The 25,081-nt window shown below is 39.0% G+C and overlaps 1 protein-coding gene across 7 annotated transcripts in view; it reads right to left on the bottom strand.

Moving 5' to 3' along the window:
- auts2a (activator of transcription and developmental regulator AUTS2 a) overlaps positions 1–25,081 on the bottom strand; it is a 385,883-nt gene that overhangs the window by 252,277 nt on the left and 108,525 nt on the right. For 2 of the 7 annotated variants that reach the window (XM_086097996.1, XM_086097995.1), the window contains exon 1: positions 18,678–18,828. The exons of the other annotated variants lie outside the window; for them this stretch is intronic. In XM_086097996.1, the coding sequence (XP_085954122.1) occupies positions 18,678–18,725 (48 nt within the window). In that variant the 5' untranslated portion in view covers positions 18,726–18,828. Of the gene's footprint in view, positions 1–18,677; positions 18,829–25,081 lie in introns of those variants that run through there. 7 annotated transcript variants of the gene reach the window in all.

Raw genomic sequence — 25,081 nt, forward strand, 5'->3', positions numbered from 1 at the left:
TCAGTGAAAGCAAACCCTCTTATGTATGAGAAGCCAGGGAAGACTGGAAGGGTTATTAACATGCACTTTAGATTTTGTGGGGAAAAAGCATGTCTTCTGGTGGTAAATTCATTATGCAGTTATAGCATCTTACTCAAGCGCTGGGTTTGATGTGTTACAAAAGTAATACAATTACATCAGCGTATTACTTTTTGCTTGCATAGGAGTCATTTAAGGAGAAAATAGTTTTTGGAGTGGGCCCATTCATGCCCATGTGTCTGGTAAACAGTATTTGAACAAACAAAATATTGTGCTTAACATTTAACTCGTTCAAACCCAAAAACATATAAATACGTTTTATATACTTTGTCCTTCACTGCCAAAAACATATCTATATGTTTTTTATGCTAGAGGATGCAGGAGGCTTTGATACAGCTTCTGACCTGAAGAGGTCGCTTAAAGCAAAAGTAGTTATTACAAAAAACGGCCAATGGGTGGCAGCAGAGTATAAGAGATCAACCGGGGCCCATGTTGCAATAAGCTCTTTTCCCCAGTGTTTTCAACAGGTTTGTAACTAATGATGAAACCGAGCTATATTCTAATGCTAATTGTTGCAAAACAGATAGAAATATACTTTATTTTCCTGATGAAAGAAGAGACTCTAATCTTTCTTTTGGTAGGTTTTATTCTGTGGACCTTGCAAAATCAGTCAAAATCCAGTAAAACAGTCGGGAGCGAAGGGGGTTGCTTCAGTGAAAATGGCTGGGAGTGAATGAGTTAAAATGGATAACTAACGTCTATAGCCATCAATGGCAGTAAATGAGTTTTGTATGTACATTTTAGGAGATGCAGAGAGTAGATTCTGGAATTGTCCATTCCTACTTATAATATTGTGAGGCGATTTATTTATTTATTTTTTAATTATAAGGTGTAGGACTGGGCAATGAATCAAATTATTTTGATTAATCGTCATTTTGCAAATTTACAAAATCGTAAAATGCTAATTTTGTTTTCTGGATTATTAAAGCTGTTGTTCTTATGTTCTGTTGCATCCGGATGTTATTCTGAGCTGTAATTGTGAGTTACAAAGTTTATGTTAAAACTGATTTAGAATCAGTATACATTATTGTTGTCGGAACATTTTGTACAGAAATTATTTTTGAATAAATGACACCTTTAAATAAACAGTTGTTGAGTTGAAAAGCGATTAAAATCGTAATCGTCCTGAATGACTGAAAAAAAATCTATTTTATTTCTTGGCCATATAGCTCAGGTAATAATATGTTTTATGTATGATATATTGTGCTCAACAAACAGAGCATCCTGAAGTGCTTTAAGGCAGACTATTTTGCTATCGATGAACTCTTTCCATTTTAGCCTACTGTAATTTGATAAGGAAAAAAAAATAATAATAATTATAACCAAATTTGAAATGCCCAACTGGACTGAGAAATCAGAAATAAATTACCATTACACTCAACCGCTAAAATATTGTGTATACTATAATTTGCCATCTTTATCAAGAAACACAGTAACTATTTTTCAGGGTATTTTGTAAACAGTAAATTAGAAATTCATGGATTTCAGTAATTCTATTTCAGCATTAACATTCTTGCTGAAGAGCTTCTACAAACAGTATACTGTGTCTTAACCAAAACAGACATTTCAAAATGCAGCTAATTTAGAGCAGCTGAGGCATAAGCCTTACATTAGGTTGTGGTCGAATACATCCGATGAACTCTGTGTGTATGTTTTTTGTTGTTGAAAATGTGTCTGTGTTGCAACATACATTTTAAACCCAGTGAATGCAATGACAGTTCACTAGAAATGAAATTTAATAGAATTTGTATGCATGGCTGATCACTCCTGAAAATGGTTTCCATTTTTTGGGCCACTAATGACCAAGCAGACATGCACAGACACGCCGACACACACACACACAAACACACAAATTAGCGCTGAGAGCGCTAACATTAGAATCATCAGCAAGTATCACGGATTCAACAGTGTGATTAATTAAGTTATAAGTAAATCGATTCTAATTATATGGGTGTTGGTTCCGGTACAAGGGAGCAGGCAGCATAATGACCAGCAACACAAACAGTTAATTCAATACAAATATAACACACTGTAATCAGCACAAAAATAATCGGACACACATTGCTCATTTACAGCATGAAGTGGGTGGCTAGCTAGTCAATATTCTAGGGATCTGCTGAGTATGGACGTATTATAAGGAAGATGATTAAAAGAAAACAAAATAAACATATAACTCTGGTGCATTGAGCTGACTTCTTGTTGGAAATACAACAAGTGCAGCCCCGACTGATTCTCTAACCCATCGATCACAGAGGTGAACAAGCCAACGGGGAGTTTAGCTTTGACTTCAATCAGATCAATCAGCAATACTTCTTACCAAACGACAGCAAAATGTCAACTTAAGTCAGCCAGAGGCCAAGATTTACTATTGCCGTTTTCGCAGCCATCGCAGTATTGGCAACCTGGGACTGATGCGTGGATGGCTTGAAGTAAATGTGTGGAAAGCATAGCTTTAAGGCCATGTTTGCATCGTATGTAACAATTTGCCTGGTTTATGTTATTAAGGTGAATGCCGATTGCTGCATCAATTAATAACCTCATATTCAAGCGACACAGCGCTTACACTTCAAGCAACATGTATTTACTGCACTGCTACTTATATGCGTGAAATTGTACGCCCATGTACATTATAGGCATTAACAACTTGTAATTACTGCACTAGTGTTGATTCTATCAGCTATTTTTAAATTTAGTCTTAGTTTTATTTACATTTCAATCACACTTGTTAGTTTTTATCATAGTTAGCAGTGTTTCCCACACCATGCTAATATTTGGGTGGGCCACCCAAGTAAACTGGCCACCACCAAAGAAGTTTTCAAGAATTATTATTTTTTTTTTTTAATGTGTCGCGACCAGATATACTGCATGGAATGTTAGTTCACCATCACTTTGTGGATTGTGAGGCTAGAGGAGTTGTACTAACAGGACTGCCCCCCCCCCCTTTAATGTTACATTGCACTCACTAGCTGCAGATTTGAAAGTGGGTGTGTCACTGTGTTAGTGACAGATTAGATTCGTCTCTTCTTTGTTTGTGAATTTAAATGTATATAGATTTTAGTCCAGTCTTTATTAAATTAGCTACATTTTCAAATTCATACTGATTTAGTCCCAATTATTGTTTATTAATGGTATGTTTAGTCTAGTCTAGTTTTTGTCAAGTGAAAAACATGTGTTGACAAAAATACTTTTATTTAGTTTTCGTTGACGAAATTTACGCTATACTGCACTGCTACTTACACGCGTAAGTATGCCCATGTACATTATAGGCATTAACATTTTCGTTTAGTAAATAGTGACCGTACTTCCGGCTTGAAAACACAAATCTCTGACTCCTTCCTCCATTGCAGTTTATGGACATGTGAGTAGTCAATGCACTGAAAACAATTATGTCAGTCTCTCAGATAATTTGAATACTCCCACATTGCCTTTCACCATGTTCAAGCTGTAAATACCAGTGTTACCCTTTCTTATGTGTTCTACAATTTATAGTTACTTGTTTTGTGACTTTAGTGAGTATTATAGTGTTAGGAATCAGGTGTTGTTCTGCATTTTATGTAATTAATTACTTTTACATTAAAATACATGTCAGGGAGGCACCGTGGGTGAGAAGAGCGTAATGTTCATTTTAATCTAGTCAATTCTTTCTTACTGGTGACTCTTGCAGGTGGTTAAGTGCAACTGCCTCTAGTAGTGAAAGGTACCACTTTATAAAAATAATAATAGCCCCGTTTTCTTCGCAGGTACTTAGGGGTAAATTTATGGGGCCAGCCCCGTATGTACAGTGAGGCAAAAAAAGTATTTGGCCATTTCCCCTTGGACTTACTGTTGGATTTTGGCCAAATACTTTTTTACCCCACTGTATGTGTCCTCACTGCAGGAGCCTCCCCCACAGGCCTAGAGGGACTTATGGCCAGTTCACACTGACTGCGGTACGGATACAGAATGGGCTCCGTACGGACGCCGCAACGAAAATAAAGTATTTGAGTTTGTGTCAACTCACTCCAGCTGCGGTATTTTGCGTATCTGGATCTGGAGCTTCAGAAAGTTTCCGCAATGTTTAAATTTTTTCCAGATTCCACATTTTATGAAGCTGAAGAAATTACACAAGCCAGACAGGAAGTTAGGCGGCGGCATCCAAAGTAGATCTGATATATTAAAAAAAAAACTTTCTGGGAACTCGTTTTCAACGTACATACTTAACTCATTCACTCCCAGCCATTTTCACGGAAGCAACCCCTTTTGCTCCCGGCTGTTTTACTGGATTTTGAAAGATTTTGCACGGCCCACAGAATATTGCGTTTTATTGCTATAAAAGCATGGAACCTACCAAAATAAAGATTAGAGTGTCTTCTTTCATCAGGAAAAAAAAGTAAATTTCTATCTGTTTCCATTTTGCAGCAATTGGCATTAGAGTATGGCTAATTATTCACAAATCGGTTGAAAACACTGGCAAAAACAGCTTGTTGCAACATGACCCTTGTTGATCTCTTATACTCTGCTGCCACCTGTTGGCCGTTTTTGTAATAACTAACATTGCTTTAAGCGACCGCTTCAGTTCAGAGGCTGCATCAAAGCCTTCTGTATGCGCTAGCATAAAACAAGACCCATACAAAACATATAAATACATCTTTGGGAGCACGGCAATATTTAAAATAGAATCGCGACGACTCCTAATAATCCTTTGCTTTTCTTTCCTCTCACTGTTTGCCTTTTGGAGTTTTTCATCTTCTCTTCTCACTCAAACCATCCATCCATGCCAATTGTACACAAAAATAAAAAGCAGAAAAAGTGGAAACCGCCTTGGGTTTTCCGTCACACGCCGATTACGTGTCAATCGAAACTCGTGACGTTACGAAACTGGGTCGTCCTCTGCAGTGGACACATTGACACGAGAGGGCCGACTGAGAGGACAGTCAGTTCCTGTGTAAGCCCCTACCCCATTCCTCGAAACGGGGCTAAAGATGCTACTTTGCTGCCACCCCCCATGGAATCACTACTGGTGACAAAAAGTGGAACTAATGGTAACACAGATCATTTATTTTCGTACCCTTAACAACTGGCAATTCAAAACAGAAATAGTAACCGCTTGTAGAAACAGGACTTAAATGCAAAGTGCTAAGACACTCTGTAAGAAGATGATAAAAGGAGTTACTTCATGTTTCCCTTCACATGTAAAGCAATCTCCCTCAGCAATTACAACTGATTAGAGTCTCATCAAAATGCCTGTCAATCTCGGCCAGACGCTCAAAGATACTCAGCAGTCAATAAAATAATCTGTTGTTTGATGTGACTTTGTCTTCCTGTCGGGGCAAAGTAGCGAGCAGAAAGCGCGCTGTAGCTAAGTTCAAATCATCTCACACACAGATATATACACAAGAGAAAAAAAAAAACAGAGGACCTGTGGGCAGAGGGTCCTCCACAACACCGTAGTCTCCTTCCCGCAGATGCATAATGCATGAGAACATGTAAATACGTTATTCCGCACATGCATTAATAATCACGGAGAACCTCGCAGTCTAAGCACCAGGGCAATTAATAAAAGATGGTGCACAGATAAAGGCCCCCCATCTTCAAAACCTAACCGCACCCTCCCCCACCACTTGATCCACTGAGACACATTCCTTGCCAAATCTTAACCTTGTTTTATTTCGGTGCTGCTTCGGGGGTTGTGCTGCAGCCCGAGCACGGCTGAATAATGAATGGAGGTTATCAGAGCACCCCACTACCGTATAGAAAGTCTGCTCCGCAGAAGAAGCAAGGATTCACACACGCACACACAAACAACTGCTGTGGTCCTCAGCGGAGCCCCTGGGGAGGAAATGTGAGGTTAACTGGTCTCTAGGGAGCTGTGAAATGAGGCCTTCATAGCCTGGAGACGGTGCATAAAACATCAACGCAAAAAAAAAAAATCTCAGTCACAAACATTGATCTCCGAGGCACAAACAGTGCAAACAGAGATTTTAAATGCAAGTTTCTCGGCTGTGTCCTACCTCAGTCCCACTTTGGCTAGGTCATAAAGACATATATATATAATAATGATTATATTAGGGGTGTCAAAATTAGCGCCTTTAATAACCACCCCTTTACTTGGAAAGCCTGTGCTGGGGGAATTCCAGTCGCAACGCAGCAGACAAGTCCACGTCAAAATTGAGCAATAATAAATTTAATAATAATGCATATATTTGTGGAGATTGAGGCCAAGTTGTATTTTATATTTTTTTTAAATGTGCAGAATTTCACAAGTTATTTCAAGATTAGACAGCTCTTCATATGAAAAGAAAAATGCACTGAGTTGACTCACAAATGCAATTATGCCATCTACTGTCAGAAATATGACCTCAACCCAAATCAATATCACACTAGTTTTTTACAGTACAGTACATCTTTTTAATTTTAACTCAGTTTTATGAATTCTGAAATTACTGCATGAACAACTAAAAGATGCAGCCACATTTCTATTAGTTTAACATTTTTCAACGTTTACATTACCAAAAGGAAAAAAAAAATTGTTGTACATTTAGACCAGATATAAAATTTGCGATTAATTATGAGTTTACTATCGAAGCCATGGGATTAATTAAGATTAAAAATTGTAATCGCCTGACACCTTAATATATATATATATATATATATATATATATATATACACACACACACATATACATAAACATACTACACCACCCTACAACATAAGATAAATATTATGATGTTCAACCACCCGCCAAAACAGATGCAAAATCTGCCATTTTATATATAAAGGATAAAGTAAAATCTAAAAAAGTAAAAATAGCCAAATGTTCTACCTGTACTTTGTATCTTTATTGTAAGTGTTAAGGGAGCAAAAAATAAGTTATTTTATTTGTTTGATTAAAAAGAAAAAACAGTCAGCCGATTTTTTTGGGTTAAAAAAAAATCTGTATATCGGCCGGGCTGTACAAATGGCAATTAATTGTATTAATTTATGTGATGACAATGATGATGATTATCAGATCTATATTAATATGCAACATTTTAGTTCTATAAATATCTGCTAGTGTTCACATTCTCAAATGATCAGTATTCCAACATTCCTGGAAAATCACAATTGTCCCATCACTAGTGAGCTATTTTTAGAACAGACCCGCGGGCTACTCATGTGGTCCCTGGGGGCTAACTGGTGCCCAGGGGCATCAAGATGGTGGCCTCTGATGTACAGCTTACTAGACTATTACTGTATCAAGTTGGCCGAATTCTGTCATTTGTGTTGGATGGATGTGAGGACGCAGGAGGCAGATGGTTTGGAGAAGTGAAGCTCTGCCTCGTCTACTCTTTGTTCCACTGAGGACAAGCAGGCTCAGTTGACAGCTTGTCAATCCAAACCAACTAAAAGGAGAAAGATCTGGAGAAGACAGCCCATTCTCTCTGCTTTTCTTTCTTTGATACCTCCCTCCCTGTCATTCTATCACTTGTGTGCAAGCACCAGCTGACCTTTCACCATTGCTGCCATGCTACCCTTGTCTGTCAAGCACAAAACACCCAAGAGGGAGGATGAAAGGGAAGCAGTCTTTCCCCCGCAACTAACATTCCACCACCTCCTATGCTGACTTCAAATGACAGTAATCACAGTTTATTAGCTCACTTTGCCCTTGTCATGTCCAGGAGCAGCAGCCACATATTAGTGGATTAGATAATTAGGGCCATTACAGTATTACACTGGCCACTGTCACACATCATGCAGTGGATAACGAGTGGCGACAAAAGCTCTCACGCTTTCCCTCCATTACGGGCATTTCAGCAACTTTAAGCTGGCAGAAAATGGCTCTAATGATTGCAGCTCGTGTGCACCATTGCCCCGAGAAGCAGATGGAATTTTCAGTTCAAATTAACAACGCAGTGCAAAAAGGCACAAAGGGGAATAGACTGTGTAAAGTAGTGAAAGCAAACTTAACGCAAGAAGGCTTTCACTTCAACACTAATTAACATAAGGCCGTGCGTGCTAATTTCCTAAAAATGTACTTAACACCACTCACAGTGCTTCATTTATCTGTGCTAATACGCGGAGAGATGTGTATCTACTTAAGCTGCAGAAAGGTCAATTTACTAAAGCTGAATAATTCACTAAACCGAATATCTAGGTCACATAAAAACTATAGTCTAAAAGAATACACAAAGGAAATGTAATCATAATTAGTATAATTATCCAATCCATGTGTTAATGTTTTTTATGCTTGCTTCTAATAACTATAAAAGAACTTGTGTTTGCCTGCATGCAAAGTACAGTAATGACTTTCTTACTGAATCCGCCAGAAATGCAAATGAACAAAAATGAGCAAAGAGAAATATGGAGAGATAAAAGTGAGTTAACAAAGCCATCATTTAAGGATGTCACGGCGACAGCAGGAAACGCAGGCAAAACAGACAAGTCAAGAAAAGAAGCCGGAAAGGGCAGGAGGGAACAGAAGATGAGACGAGAGGAGCAGAGGATAGGCAGCATCTGGAGACTTGGAAATATCACAGCAGTCTGATGGTCAGCTTCTCCAGCATGAGGGGTAAAAAGGGAGGGAAATCTGTTTCCTGTCATCTTCCATCTTGTCAGTCTTTGTTCAAACTTCTTGCATCTTCTCGACCAGCTGTTTGCGGGCTGCGCTGACAGATGGCTGGCTCTCTTTGATATGCATGCGCCTCTGGTCTGCTCTTCCCCACGTAACCGCCATATAACCCCCCATTGCTGATAAAGTTTTAGGAAAGGGAAAAAGTCAAGCCTGACCAATGGACTACAGTGCTTTTTTTTTGTAGATTGCTCATTTAATGTCTACCAAAGGTGGCAAATCTGGGTCCAGAAAGTAAAACCCTGCCACAGATTGGCTTTAGCCCCAGGTGCTAGCTAGCTATTATTATATGTAATAGCTCCGTAGCAAGTAAACAAGCTCTCGGGGAGCTGGCAGTTTTTTACTTTCTTGACCTGGATTTGCTATCGATGATGACTACAAACATCAAAAACAGGGTTTCAGTGGTAAGATGTGATTCTAATGTATACAGCAGAGGTGGACATTCCATCAATCTTGACGGAATGTCCGTTTAACCACTCATTTTGTAGATTAATAATGGGAAACATTGAAGAATTGACAGACTAAAAGTTAACTGAAGTGGTTTGTCATCCATCAATGGAATTGTCAATAAACAGCAACTGATGGACTTTCTTTAAAGGTCCACACGGCTCCATGCGATGAAATTACCTAGTTTTAGCGACCACGCCCCCTTGTGCGGCATCTCCATTGCCCACATTTTCCACACCACAGATCTATGACAATTTGTAACCAACATGGATATACAGTATAGTGTAGCAAACGTGCATTTTGTTCATAAATTTGGCAGTTTCCTATGGTCTGGAGAGGCTGAGAAGACAACGGGAGTGAGGATGTTGGAGGGTGGGGTGAGCGGAGAGGAGACAGACTGTAAGCTAGGCACCGGTTAGCGTAGTGGTTATATGGCTGACAGTAATCTTTTGTATTCTTGTTAAAGAGTGTATTGCTAGCTCGCCAGTTGGCCCGATTGCTTCTGAAATGCTATGATAACAACCTGGACTGCCAGTCAGCTGAAGGTAGAGGGCAGCCATCTTGGATTGTTATTGTCAACTTCTGTCAATAAACTAAGAAAAAAAGAAGAAAAAGAAAAAGAAAAAGAAAAAGAAAAAGAAAAAGAAAAAGAAAAAGAAAAAGAAAAAGAAAAAGAAAAAGAAAAAGAAAAAGAAAAAGAAAAAGAAAAAGAAAATAACCTATCCAGAGCTGTGATAAGTAAAAAAATATCAAATTGTTAATATTTGAGTTAGTGGCATCACTTCAAGTGTATTTATTTGAAAAACATTATTGCACCACTCACTGTTTCATCACGATAATGATGACAGAATGACGGACCAATGAAATTTACAGATGCTGATGGTCCTAAAATAGCGGCTGTAATTTAGCTATGACAAAAGCTTGGTTAAAATAACGATGACAGATTAACGATTAGATTTTGGTTCAGTTTGAAATAATGATGGGTTGCTGAAGACGGATTGGTGTCCCGGCGGTTGACTAATGACTAATAACGGACCGTGAAAATTGACTGACGCGCCCACCTCTGGAAAATAGTGCTGGCAAAGCAAAGAACACACATACGCACATCCTCAACAGAGACGTTTCAACTTTACATTTAAACAAAAAGTCATTGTTACGATTTTCTCAGTCTCTGAGCATTTGATCCATGCTCTCACAAATCTGTGACATTCTCATAGCTCATGTTGCCTGACAGGAGCTCTGTTTATGTGTAGTCGGTGTGAAGTGACGCCACCCGGCATGTGAGCGTGTGCACGGGACCACAGAGGCTTCATTGAGCCAGGATATCATGGTTTGCCCATGCAAATCAGTCCAACTATGGCAACCATCACTGTGCCCAGTCATCCAGCAGTCTATGACCGGAGCTGCTCAAGTCTAGCGAGCAGACAGCAGGCAGCACGTAGCATTCCAGAGGGATTTTAACAGAAGGTAATGATCTCGAGGGGGATTATTCTGAACAGACAGACACATTGTTGGCATGTATCTTCAATATGGTACTGAACATTTTAAGTGAGTTGAGTGGACATTAAAGTCACCCGCAGGGTGACTCTCACATTTGTGTTTAGAAGCTAAATCAAAAGTCAGGGGCATGTGTACTAAACAATTAATTCATAAAACAGTAGAACTATAATAGCTTTAATGCACAACTGAGCCAAAGCTCCTTATGAAATACAAATAAAAAATCATTGTATTGTATTATATGCTATATGTTCAGCTTGTATGTGTTGCTGCTCTGTGTGTGTTAAAGTACATAGCTATTAGCTACTTTAGTAGCTATTAGTTACTTTAGCTAGCTAGTAGAAGTTTTATGTTAGCATATTGCTAGAAGATTTTTCTTTAGACAAATCATACGGTTTGGTGTTTAAATGTACAGTTTATTCATCGTGTACCAGTTTTACAAAAAAACGGAGGGACTATGCAAGCGAGATTGTGGAAGGGTAAAACTTTTTAAAACATTTTTAGTGTCTATAGCACAGATTTTCCCCAATCATGGGTGGGTCAGAACATATTCTTTGCAGTAGACGGGTTCACTGTATAATTATTTTTATTTTATTTTTTCATTTTCTTGTGATTGTCACCTCTAAGGTGTAAGGGCAAAGAGGAGAAACCAGCATACCAGTCTGGCAACACTGGACCATCACCATCCACCCTACCGATATGTTTCTGCAATTAAGGAACACAGCACAATGTTGACTTGGTCTCCTTAGTAGATAAAATACATGGTCAGTCCTTCGGGACACGCATCCCTGGCCTGTCTGCTCAGTTCAATATGGCTAAATTAGAAAGGTAAAACTGAATCAGATTTATTGGCCATGTATGTAAACACGACCAGGGAATTTGTCTTCACAATCACAAACCGTCCAAAAACCATAAAAAAATAACAATGAGCAACAGAGGGAACTTTTTTGTTTATTTTTTGTTTTAACAATATGAGGTTTACTTATATTTTTAATCCAGTTCATGTAAAAAGAAGAAGAAGAGTGAGTTCTTAAATTGACAGTCTTTCAGCAATCCCTTCTCCTCAATTGCATATCCACTAAACACAAACTAATTGGAGGTCGACCAGAGCTCTGGGATGGATTGTGTTTGACCTTGGAAGATCGACAGCAGAATACAAAGCTGCATTTGTGTACATAGATAAGGCTTTTGGAGTGCAATGGGAAATCTAGTTTTCAAACAATAATTAGTTGAATTCAGTTGCGAAGTTTTAATCACATCCATCTATCCATCCATTTTATATTACACTTAAACTCTTCAGCCTATCCCAGCTGACTTGGAGTGAAAGGCAGACATCCTGGACTGGTTGTCAGTCAATCACAGGACATATACAGAGACATACAAACATTCAAACTAATAATCCCACAGCCACTGACTACGAACTACACTAAGGCTGCCAAGCATGGACTTTTTATTTAATCATGCTTTTTAAAATAAAATATTACTTGTTGGTGTTATTGCCTAATAATTTGTATGTGCAGTATATGACAATTATGGCATGTTATTTCAATGACATAAAGCAAATGCAAACTGCATGCATCTTAAAAGGTTTTGGTAATGCTTCTTGACACTAAACAGCCCAGCATGACAAATGTAAAAAAACAAAAAAACATTTGGATTGTCTTGCAATTCTTGCCAAATATGTACAAGTAAACTTCTAATAAAACTTAAATTTTTACTTGTGAAGATTTGACAGTGTCATATTTTCAATATTAAACATGGTTGAACAAGAGGAGAACGCCTTACAGTCTGTTTGGGTGAAAGTTGCATTTCCAGTCGGCTAGGCATGCAGTCATTCGCTGCATCCATCTGTCAGGCCTGTCCCTAGTGGCTACACAGACGGCTCTCTCTCTCTTTTGCTCTTGCGTTCTCTCTGGCCTGCAATTATTCAGTGATCCAGACATTGGTCAGCACCTCATCTCACCAAGTTGAAGACCACGAGGCAATGCCCTCTGTCTAAAAATCTACTCATCATAACCCCTTTAAACAAAGGCTGACTGGGAATGTGTTCCACTTCAGTGTGCTGTATAAATTGCAGAGAGACCCAGAGGTCAAACAAAATGTGATGCCAATTAGCTGAGAGCAGAAGTGCAACATATTGATGTCGTGATAATGGGACCTTTGGAGGTTAAGGAGGTGTGAGAATTCCCATTGATAAGCTACTTGTAAGCAAGCAAAGCGGATGCTGGGACAATCAAAGTATACTTTTATAATATATATATAGTAAATTAATTTTTTTAAACTATCTTTTGTCCCACTCTAAACAGAGTAAACTTTTACATTTGGAAGATAGAGTAAAATACTAAAAACAAAAGAACCATAAAACGCTCAAGGAACGATCCGACAACCTTCAGCATGGAAGACAACCACTCTACCACTTTCACTTGAGCTATGCTACACTTATTGTTAGCTAACATATTGCTGATGTGTCCCAAAGGAGACAATAAATGGAGATGCAAGGATTCCGCTTGACACCTGCGATATATTGACACAGAGTAGGAGTGGCATCGGTCAGTGGTTAGGTTGGCCGTCTCCCAACCTCAAGGTTCTGTAATTGTTCCTCAACTGTTGAGGCTTTTATATATGTATATTTTCCTCTCTTCCGCATACAAAGTTTACTCTATTTAGACTGGGACCGAATATAGTCTTTTTCAGAGTAAAATTTACTCTACAAAATTTACTGTGTAGCGATCTGTCGAAAAACAGTTGTAACTGTAGCTCAGCAAATGCTTGCATCAGTGCCTTGACAAATTCTACAATTGTAAATCCACCAAATATTTGAGATATACACTTGACTACACTCATCCACTTTAAAGCTCAGCAAAAGCAGAGACACAAGATGGTTTGCAAAGCCACTTAGTGATTCATAAACAAATCTAACACACTAAAAAAATCGAACTCGTCAAGCCACTTTTCTCCTTCTAAGCTTCTGTTGTCTCTGTTGTCAAAGTTTTGTCAGACAGATGTTTACAGGGGATGGGCTGTGTTTCCTTGCTGTGTGCTGCCTGGGAAAACATCTGGAGTTTGCAGGGATTTATCTGTAATCCTTTCGGCAAGCTGCGGAGCGCCCCACAGGAATTTGGATGTGTCTGTAAAGTACGGTAAGTAAGCGTTTCTGGAGTGGGGAGGGGGGAAAAACTGACGGATCCCGCTTTGTGACAAGCATCCCGAGGGTCAAGAGTCCTGTAAGCCTCTTACTGCTCCAGCTTTTAGGCATAAATCATTTAAACTGCCTTGGCTAAAATGGCTCCAATAAACCCTCATTTAAGTCCTTCATGCATGGATGGATTGGCAGAGGGATAAAGCTTTCATGCAGATCAACACATATGCTATTTCTTGAGTAGGCCAGGATAACATTAGCTACTGAGAGACAAACCTCTGAAACGTCAAACACATTCACACTAGAGCTATACACCTTGAGGCAATCGATCTCTAACATTCTTATTCTTCAAGTCTTTTCTAGAGCAGAATAGGCAATATGCATAGATGCATAGATGCATAGATGCACAGTACATCTATGGGTTGTATAGCTTCACCCTCCTACTTGGGTTTCTGTTTCAAACAAACCAACTAAGAGTTGTCCACACTTATGTCTCACACTGACATCATCTAACACTGCAATCAATCTCCCTTGATGATAACTCACACCCCACACTCTTGCTTCTTGCAGTCATTATAGTCATTACAGTCAACCACTATGTTTCAACAAAGTCAGTCACAGTAAATAGACATCAATCTGCAGCCCTGCTTGGTATGAGGGAACGCATCTGATTTAGAATGCTTGACAAAAGCTATCGGTATCAAAGCTGATACCTGTCATTTAGTGTGACAGATTTGGTAACATGCATTATATGACCATCACCAACAACGAAGATAAAGTTAGCCGAGCAAGTTCTAAGCACATGTTGCTTTGACTCAGGGGTAACCAACCTTTTTCAAACTGAGAGCTACCTCTTGGGTCCTGATTAATGTATATCTTCTAAAATAACACATTTACATTTGGAATTTCCAAGTTCAACCCAATTTTAAGTAAGGCTGGTGCTACAGCAGATGTGGAACATGTTGCTCAGTAATGTCTTAAGTCACAAATACTATATTTGTCTGGATTGACAAGTCACATTGACTATGTTTACATGCAGGCAATAACCGTTTTAAAACCTGAGTGTTGGCGATATTCGGGTTCTGTAAGGCCATGTAAACACGTGTAATAACCCGAATATGCTCTTATAAGGGTTTTTAAAAACCTGAATAAGACTCCCGGGTTACTCCTTTCATAACCGGAATTCTTGCTCATATAAACTCATTCGGAATATCTTGATCGATCGGGGCAATGTTTTTTGCTGTGGACATGCTCGCTATTTTCTTCGTCTTCTTTTCTTCGCTTATTTGATTCACAAGGAATCACGACTTGTATACGCATCCCCGTCCTACTTGCTAAAGGAGTCTCCCTTACATACATTGATTTCTCCACTGCATTTTCACTTTATTTTGTGTCTCTACAGCGAAAACGCAACAGTTTGTGCCTACATACACATACAGTAAATACAAGTATATAAGTCAGTGCTTCTGGCGTGTAACCCACCAATACTCAAGCCGTTGTCAACAAACATGACGCTAGCAGCAAAGAACCACACTTCTGGAGCGAGGATGAAACCGACTACTTCATTCAGCGTGGTGAGTGACATAAATATAATGTCGTTTATTGAACGTATAGTAGGTTAAAAGCGGAAATGACAATATTTACGTAATTATGTTGTCCGCGCGTAGCGGTTCGAATGGGTCATTCCTATCGAGCACAAATGCGCATGTAAACGAGAGTAACTCTTTCCGCCACGCATGTAAACGTGTTACCTTCAGAAACCAGAATTCTGACCTTAACCCAATTGACTGCACTTCATGTCACAGTCTATTCAACCGCTTAAAATCATTTAAATTCACTAGCTTCTGTGATGCTATAAAACCATGTGACCAACCAATATGCCAATAACCAACTTTGGAGAAGATTGTGTCAGTCAAATTATTAAACTCTAGCATTATATGCAACAAGTTAAGGAAAAATCAAAGGGGTTCTCACACTACTGATCTTTGAGAATGTTGTTTGGCTGTGGGCTTAGTCCCTGTCAGTCACAACGAGAAATGTACAAAAGAATAAAACGTACACACAGAGCATCATTTACAATAGCCATGGAGTTCTCTGAATACAGGACAAGCCAGTTCTCGGTATGCCTTTGATTAAATTAGTCCAGTGTGAATCAGGTCGATGGTCGCCCTTCATGGGTCTGCAACTGCAGAGTTGGCACACTGGGGGTCTTGGCACCAACTTAAGAGGATAAAGAGCTGCGAGCAGGACTGCAATGTTATTGTTCCACTCAGAGGAATGTAACCAACCTTCCAGACACCCTCACTCTCATGCCCCCTCACTTTAGCACATAAGCCCACACACAGTGATAGCAATTACTCTTTCCCTAGACACGGTGACCCTGAGTTCTTAACCCAGAAGCCACCCGGCTTTGAGCCCCTTTCACCCTTTCCCTTCAGCGAGTGAGGGAGGAAAGGCCAACAGGAAAGACAAGCATTCAGTCAGAAATGGCAGTGCTTGTTTAAGGTCACTTCCTATTGGCATAATGCTGAAAGCGTGCCTGTCAATCACACACAATTACACAGACTGGCTGCTCCTGAGGCCAGACAGCTTAGAGCAGTAGAAGCAGATGGCTACATAAACGTTCCTTCTCCTCTGAAACATTCAGACCCTTATAACATGTAGACACATTTTAGTATTTTGACTGGGAAGTGTGGGGGAAAACCAGAAATGGCCACCTTGAAGAAGGAATACAAAAATTGTCATTTTTGGAGGAACACATGCTGCTGGGTCCGTTTTAATATATAAACATTTGTTTTGTGATTCCATAGCAAAATAATATCCTAGTTTTTACATCACTTTCGTTAAGGTATGTGTTGGCGAAGTACTGTATATAGGTTCGTTCAAGGCGCAACTAAACATGCTGCTGTCTATTGATTTGTAAACCGAGAATTGTCACTTCTGAACTGAACATAAAGAATGAAATACAGAAAAGCAAATGTGCTTATTGTGCTCAAATGTGACTGAAAATGTTTTCTACTTAATTTAAGCCAGATGGGAGAGATACGCAGTTATTGGAAGGAATGGCAACATGGCACTGAGCTCCATCCTGTACTTTTACACCACAAACTGCCAGCAAGCACTTGTACTGTTGTCATGGTTGCGTTGACTTGTCTTCCAACTCGTTACTTAGCTGAGTTTCTCTTAAATGTGACATCTCTGCTTTGGCAGTGGAATCTTGTGTAAAAAAAATCATCTGCTGACCATCCTTACAAAAATGGTTCCGTTACAAGATATGTATTAGACAAAAACAAAGAATCTCATAACACACACTTAGTAAAACAATGACTAAGTCAAGTCTAATTTTTTCCACCAAACCAAATATCTTACTTTAACTTTGTTAAGTCAGGCATGATTCATAGCTGTCATGTTTGGGTTCTGTTTTCCTTGTGTGTTCTCCCTTGGTCTTGTTAAGTGTGTAATCCTGCCCTTCCTCGTGTGAACCAATCAGTGCCCTCAGCCACTTGTGTCTTGCCCCAGGTGTGTCTTGTTGTGTCATTAGCATCTGTGTATTTAGTCTCCTGTCTCCCCTCTGTCTGTGTTGGTTCATTGTCTTTTCCCCTCATGTCATGCTGCCCGTTTTTGCCTTGTTGTTCCCCCCACGTTTTGTTTTACTGCCATTTGGAGTTCGCTTTTGTTTTGAATAATTAAATTCCTTTTTTGTCCATGACCTCTGCCTCCTTGCGCTGCTTTCCTGCATTTGGGTCCTCCCCCAAACTTTACCCCTTGACAATAGCAAGCAGAGGTCCACCTTAAAATGTTTGATAAAAAAAAAGAAGCTTTATCGGTACTGCATGGCAGATGAATGATGCTAAGAGGCTAATTGAATGAGTGGATGGGGTCATGACCAAAACCGCTAGTCATGTTACAAGAGATCTGCGGCATGAGCAGCAGATGAGATTAATGACAGCTCACTGACTAACTTGATAGTCGCTGGAAGCGGCCTCCGTGGCTACATGACTGGGTAACAGGCTTAAGATAACGGCGACCGTAGCCATCCTCATCATTAGCAAAGCCTAGTGGCTGTCCCAACGTAATGACATCAATACACCAAAGACAGTCGCTATTGAGGGCTTGTCTCTCATCAGACTAAATTCCAGCGCAAAAGCTATTGAGTTCAGACAAATGAATCACTAACTGTATTAATGATTTATCAGCTGTAACAACAGATTAGATGAGATATGGAACTACAGTGATCACATCTTTTGCAAACAATACACAATTTTTCAAGTCCTACTTAAAATTTAGGTTAGGGATTTTAAATTAGTGGTCTAAGTCAGGGGTAGGCAAGTTCGCAGTCCTGCATGTTTTTGATGTCTCCCTCCTCGAACACAGCTGAGAGGCTCCTGCAGAAAGTAATTATGAGCTGATGATTTGTAACACCTGGGTTGGAGGCAGGAGACACCGAAAACATGCAGGACTGCGGCTCTCTAGAACTGAACTTGCCTATCCCTGGTCTAAGTTATTCCAAGTTCTATATAATTTAAAATATTGCATTGACAATTTTTATAGTTTTGTGTGTATGTCTTAAAAAACACACATTTCCATATAAATGCAAAAAGTTGTGTAATGTTTAAATAAACATTCTTTTGAAAATATGTAAATGGAGAAAAAAAAGCACTGTCGGCACCCAAGAGTTACTGTTCCCAAGGGTGGAGTAACACAAAGAATGTTTTTAATTTCCACTTCACCACTGGCCTACAAATCTTTGCTAAGAATAAACAGACACCGACAAAGATCAAAGAAATTCTTGACACACTATCCACGCTTGACTACATCTTTCAACATTTTTACGAGCCTTTAATAGTAGAAGGATCCATAATTGCGAAGAAACTGTGAGCTCAAAGTTATGAGGCATAAAAAGGGGGAAAGGGAACATATGGACTTACCTTCTCGTTATATTTGAACTTGACATAGAACCAACTGGACTTGATCATCCTTCTCTCCAGTGTAACTGAGTGATTGAATATCCAGAGAGAAAATCGCTTCCAAATGCAAACGTTGACTGTGCCGTGCAGTATTGCTGCTGCTCCTTATGCTTGCTCTATCTCACTGTGTCCGACTTCAAGCCTCAACGCCTGATTTTGTTTCTCCTCTTTCCTCGTCTTGTGTGTGTGTGTGAGGGGGTGTTTGTGTGCATTTGTGTGGCAGGCTTGGATGACTGACAGAAGAGCTCCACAGATACGATTCAGTCGTGGTGGCAGATGCCAGCAGAGGTGAATGTTTGCCTTCTGACTGCACAAACTCTGACGGCTAGATCTCCGACCTCCTCCGACCTCCCTCAATGTCTTCTCCCTCTTTTTAAAATCTGCTTCATGTCAATACTATTAGCATTTTTCTGCCTTGGCTGTTCTAATGCTGTTAAACTCCATCAGTTTGACTTGGTTTAACCCTTTTCTCTATCACAATGCGGTGTTTTTTTGTGAAGAGCTGTTCTTATTTTTTCAAGAGACAAAAGTAGCCTCTTTTGCTGGTCTCAACCCGAAGGAGCAACACTTCCACGAGACAAACGCACTCTGACAGCGTCGACAAAATGCTCAGTCGAATTCCGTTGCATTGTTTTCTCATTAAATGGAGTTCATGCTTCATAATAAAGCTTCAAATATTTTCAAGAACTCTACAAACAACCTTGACCAAGAAGAAATTTAACAACTTGAGAGGTTTTGCTTTGACATTTTCATTTGTGTGATAGCTACTAGTCAGTCGATTAGTTACTCAGAATGGTACTTTTATGTCATTAGATATCAGGTGGCATATGTATATTAAAAAAGAAAGAACCAAAGTACAGCTCATTAAGGGTGCAGATTGAATAATTTATTTTGAGCTTTTATCATTTGAGTAGTACAGCACCAGAATCAAAATGGCACAGTCCATCCAATTTGTAACAACATAAATACTTAAAATCTTACATTATCCACCATAAACTCCAAAACAAGTGAACATCTGAGCATACACACAAATAAAACAGAATAATTTAGCGCTCCGTATTTTGCCTCCCAACTTCAGACTTGTTCTGTGTTCTTCAATGCTAGTTGTTAAGGTCTCCGTGTGCTTGCAATTCAACTATAGTATTAATAATGGTCAGGACTAAAATGCAGCAAATACAACACGCATTTGCATGAGCCATGTAGCCTTCTATAATAAAGCCATGTGACTTTTAAGAAATAGCCAATGTGTGATCCAATAAACACAGATAAACTTTACACTACATGGCAAGGCAGTTTTATAAGGCAACACAATGCGCAGACAACATCTACAAGTATCAACAAACACAACAGTCATTCGGGAGCAAAGCAGAGAAAACAAAAGTAGCTTACAAAAATTCCAATTACAAATTTACAAGAACAAACATGATTTAAAAATGTTTAGAAGACCGTGATCAAAGGTATAGGGAAAAAAAGCAATGTTTTGTTGGATTTAAAAGTATTTACACTCAGGGCTGACTTTACTTCTGTTGGCAAGCTATTTCATTTGTTTGCAGCATAACAGCTAATTGCAGCTTCACCATGTTTACATTTCACTAACTGACCTAAGTCTGCAGATCTCAGAGCCCTAATGGGCCTCTTCAGTCTTTTACAGCACTAATTTACCAGCCAGTTAACGTCTGGCCATCTGACATCCATTCCGCAAGAAAGCTACCAACCGCAGTCTCCATCCAACTCATTCTCAGCAAATTAGCCGATAAGCGGCCTAATAACAAACCAAAGTCAGCTTCTTGCCTGGCAGATTCAATTGATCTTCTCACAGCCGGTCAGCTGCCAGCTAATACTCAGTCAGTCAGCCAACTCACTTATCTTGCTTTCAACTAGGAGCGAAACAATTTAAGTTTTACAGATAAAGCATGAAAACTGTTAAAATAACAAACTCTCATACTCATCACCTAAAATATAATATTTAGCTAGGGTGACTATATTTTCATGACCAAAAAAGACACCTGGGCCTTGAGGTACTTATATGATACTAAATGTTTACTCAAAAAGGCCATACATTATAACCAGAGCCATATATAGAGCGAGTTTGGCCAACTCTGTTTTTCGGCAGGGTAACAAGATGGCATCCATTTGTCATGTGACCAGCAGTGGACCAATCATGCTGTGGTTAGCCACGCTGTGATTGGTCAACTGCTGGTCACATGACAAATGGACGCCATCCTGTTACCCTGCTGAAAACAGAATTGGCCAAACTCTATCTATAAATAGCTCTGGTTATAACTATTTTAACGTATTATCGGTAGAAAATAAAGCAAAAAACATGACTCTCTTTTGAAGCCTTGACAAATGAATAATGCCCAAAAATTTGTAAGCCCAACCTTTAAGTATTATTATTATTAATTCATTATTATTATTTTGTTAACTGGGGCAAGTGGGGATCAAACCCACACCCTCCAGTTCGGCAATGCAAACTTTACCGGTGAGCTGAAGTTCTGGGCCACCAGCACAGCTCAGGACCTAATTTTAGGTATGCAAAACTACTTTTTCCTAAAAAAAAAAAAAAATATATATATATATATATATAACAATAACACGTTCACACAGAACCCCTAACTTTATTCCCTACACCCCTCGCGATCGACTTGAGAGCAGTCCGCCGTCTACCGGTTGCGGTAACACGATGCACTCCGCCTGAAAACTGACATTTTCATGAAATTATAACCAACCACCACAGAAGATACAGTAGTTACTGAAGATTAAGTAGTTATTATACATACACATAAACTTCAGCTACAATAATCCCTATGATCTAGGCATACATAAATAGAAGGGGAAAAAAGCATCAATACCCCAGAATTTGCAATTAGTTGTAAAATTTGAATGCAAGACAATGCCGGATGATTCATAAAATATAACAAAGTTGCTTATAATGTAAATAATTCTGACGTTAATAGATAAGAAAAAGGGGGGGGGGGAGTTAAGTGTTCTTGCGCTGACCTTGCAGCTACAGGAACATTTTATGCAGTGTGGGCGTATTGTGGTCGGCTCCGGTCTTATGCTCATCTTGACAAAGCACCTCGACAATAGTCAGGATGTAGTCGAGTATCATTTGTTAAAGGTGAAACTTCATTCCCATGACTTTTTTTTTTCTAGGAAACAAATATCACTTCATGTTACTACTACTACTCAATACAGTAGGGATGAAAATTAAGATGGCTCAAGGGTTACACTTGGTAAAGAACTCAGTAAAAAAATAAAAAACATTTTTTGCAAATGTTGCCTGTGGTTTAACAGTCTCTGTTTCCGTCCCGCATATGCAAAGCAATGTAAAAGCTTCAGATGTCCTGGAATCTCATGCATATAAAGTAGACTGAAGTTAATGCATCCATGTCTATTTAGTGTGGAAATGTATCTGTTTGCGTAACACTAGAGTTACAAATGCACATGCTTGTGTACGACACGGGCAATGGCAAGCATCTCACACATCTTGTGCTTAAAACAACAACACGCAGAGATCCTTGACACTTCCAGCTACAGCAACACAAATGTTCAACCGTATCAGGCACCAGTGTCTTGCTTTATATGATCTAATTTGCTATCACAAAAGCAGAGAAAGATGGAGACACTAGAGAGGCCTTTCATTTTTGAAAAGATCTTATAAACTGATTTAATCTTTAAAGCTTTCAGGGTCTTACAAAGTCTGCGCAAAAAGGCTTAAATAATATAATGTAAGAAATAAGAACAAACAAAGGAAAGGCTAGGGAGGAAACTGAACCTGTGTAGCAATATTTACCCTGCCAGAGCTACTGTAGGCCATGTAGGAGGTGATATTTTCATTCTAGCCTCTGTTGGCTTCTTTTTTCCCGAAATTCTTGGCAAGAGTTTTGGATAAAACAAGCTGTTTACTAACTAGACAAAATGCTGAAAAATTATAATCCATTTCCTGATATGATAGTCAGTTGGTATACATGTATGTCACTTAGCATAAAAGCCATGGACATATTTGCAATGTAGTCAGAGGTGGGGTTGGAACCTGCAACCTCCTAGTTGCTGGACAATGCACTTTATCAACTGCGCCACCGAGCAGCATCAAACACCTGGCAATGATGATCAGTTGTAAGGGTCTTAAAAAAAAAAAAAAAGATTTGACAATATTGCGATTACAGCGCACAATTCTTGTATCGATTAAATATGTTCGAAGCCGAATCGATTTTTAAAGATACATTTTTCATGGAAATATTCAACAATATGTATTAATTAGGGTTAGGGTTCACACTTTAAGCATGGAAGAATGTTATATTAACATTAAGCCTTAAAATTTGATTTCAATGCTGTTCAAACCTGAAACCGATTGCAACCTGAAGTACATTTTCATACAAATCTTACAGTGTACATGTACAAGTTTACTGATCAGTATTTTCTAAATGTGAGTAAAAAAAGAAAGAAAAAAGAAAAATTGCAATAATTGATTTATAGATTGGTCTCGGGATTAATCGGTACAGAATTGAATGACCTATGAATCGTGATACAGATCGATTCGCAAGGTACTAGGCAATTCACACCCCTAACCAGTTATATGTATGGAGACCAGCAGCCAATCATCAACCACGGGAGACTGGTGGTCTGGTGCTGACTTGTTTCCCGATCAGAGACTAATTGCCAAATCAGGCCAGAGCCCTGATTTGAACTCACAAGTTAGGAACAGTGAGGCAGATGTGCTAATTATTCAGCCACCATCCATGCAGCAACAGACAACTCAAAATAAAATTAATATACACAAAACATTACAATTCCACTGAAAATGTGAATGTTGGCTCAGAACCTGTAACAGCAAAGTTTCATCTGATCTGCTCCAGATTGCACATTTGGCAACAGCTGAAATTAATCATGAAAAAATTCCATTAAATGTTTCAAATCTCTTTAAATTAGAATTGGATTGTTTTAGCTAAAGATATTACCAAGCTTTCTCCGACAACAACAAAAAAACTCTCACAAATATATAAGTTACTTTCATATACTGATAAAATGTCTTTACCCATCTCGAAATGGGAGACAGACTTGTCTATAGCTCCGGAATCTGACTTTTGGATTCAAGTTTGTGAAAACGTATTTAAAATGACAAAACACACAAATTTACAACGTATCCAATATAAAATTATTCATAGAACATACATTACTCAATATATGATGAAGAAAATGGGACTCTCTGACTCCGACATTTGTCTCCAGTGTTTACAAAACACTACAGACACTTATTTTCATGCTTTATGGTTATGCACTCTGGTTATGAATTTCTGGACTAAAGTCTAAGAAAAACTTTCCACTATCTTGGACTGTAGGATACCTTTATCTCCAAACGTGTGTTTGCTAGGTGACCTAACAACAACTAATTTACCACATAAACAATTTCAATCTACACTTGTAGCCCTTACTATCGCAAAAAAAAAAAATCTTGTTAACTGGAAAAATAAACAAACTCTGAATATCGACCAATGGTCTAACCTCCTCATAAATCACATTTTAATGGAAAAAAATATCTGCCTCAAATAAGAACCAAATATCAAAATTTATAGAAACATGGCCTACGTATATAGAATATTTTAACCTAAATAGGTTTAATAGGTTTTAGGTGAACTAATGAATACACACTCACACGCACATACACATGCTCACCCACATACAAAATTAATTACAAAAAAATAATAATAAAAAAAAGAGAGCAATGATGATGACATGTCAAATCGGTAAAATTACCGAATGAACAATACTGAGCTCTCCAGAAAAAAGAAAAGAAAAAAATAATGTGGATTGTTATTTCGCAATAGCTGCATTTTCTGTTTTTAGCGGTTGAGCACCATCTCGGCCAACCTTACTATGAAGCATTTTTAGTAAGTGAAGAAAAGTGTTTACATGAACTGATCATGTCTTCTTTCTTGTCTCTGCTCGGCACACACTGAGAGGTAAGCAGCCTAACATGGCACGACACAGTGCATGTTGTCTCTTCCGCTCCGCAGGCTGTATTGGCCGCTAGCACAAAGGCTATTTCCTGCTCACTACACACAAACAGATATTAGTGATGAAGCCGACTCTCGCTGATGGCCAGATAATATGCTTCCCATCTAGGCCACGGCCAGGAAATAACATTAGCCCCCGCACACTGGAGATTGTCTCACATGCAACCACTGATTGTTGCTGGAGTACACAGGTAGCCTTTGTTAATCGTAATTGTGCATAGAGAGGATGAGGGTACAGTTCCAGTTGGCCATTGGCAAAAGGATGCAGCGGATGATGAGGAAGTTAGTTTATGAATGTTGTGTAAGTGTGAGGCGATGACTTGACTATACGTAGCAAGAGATACGATT

Source organism: Leptonotus elevatus, chromosome 16, assembly GCF_054856555.1.
Source record: "Leptonotus elevatus isolate MCC_2025b chromosome 16, RoL_Lele_1.0, whole genome shotgun sequence".
Taxonomy (NCBI): Eukaryota; Metazoa; Chordata; class Actinopteri; order Syngnathiformes; family Syngnathidae; genus Leptonotus; species Leptonotus elevatus.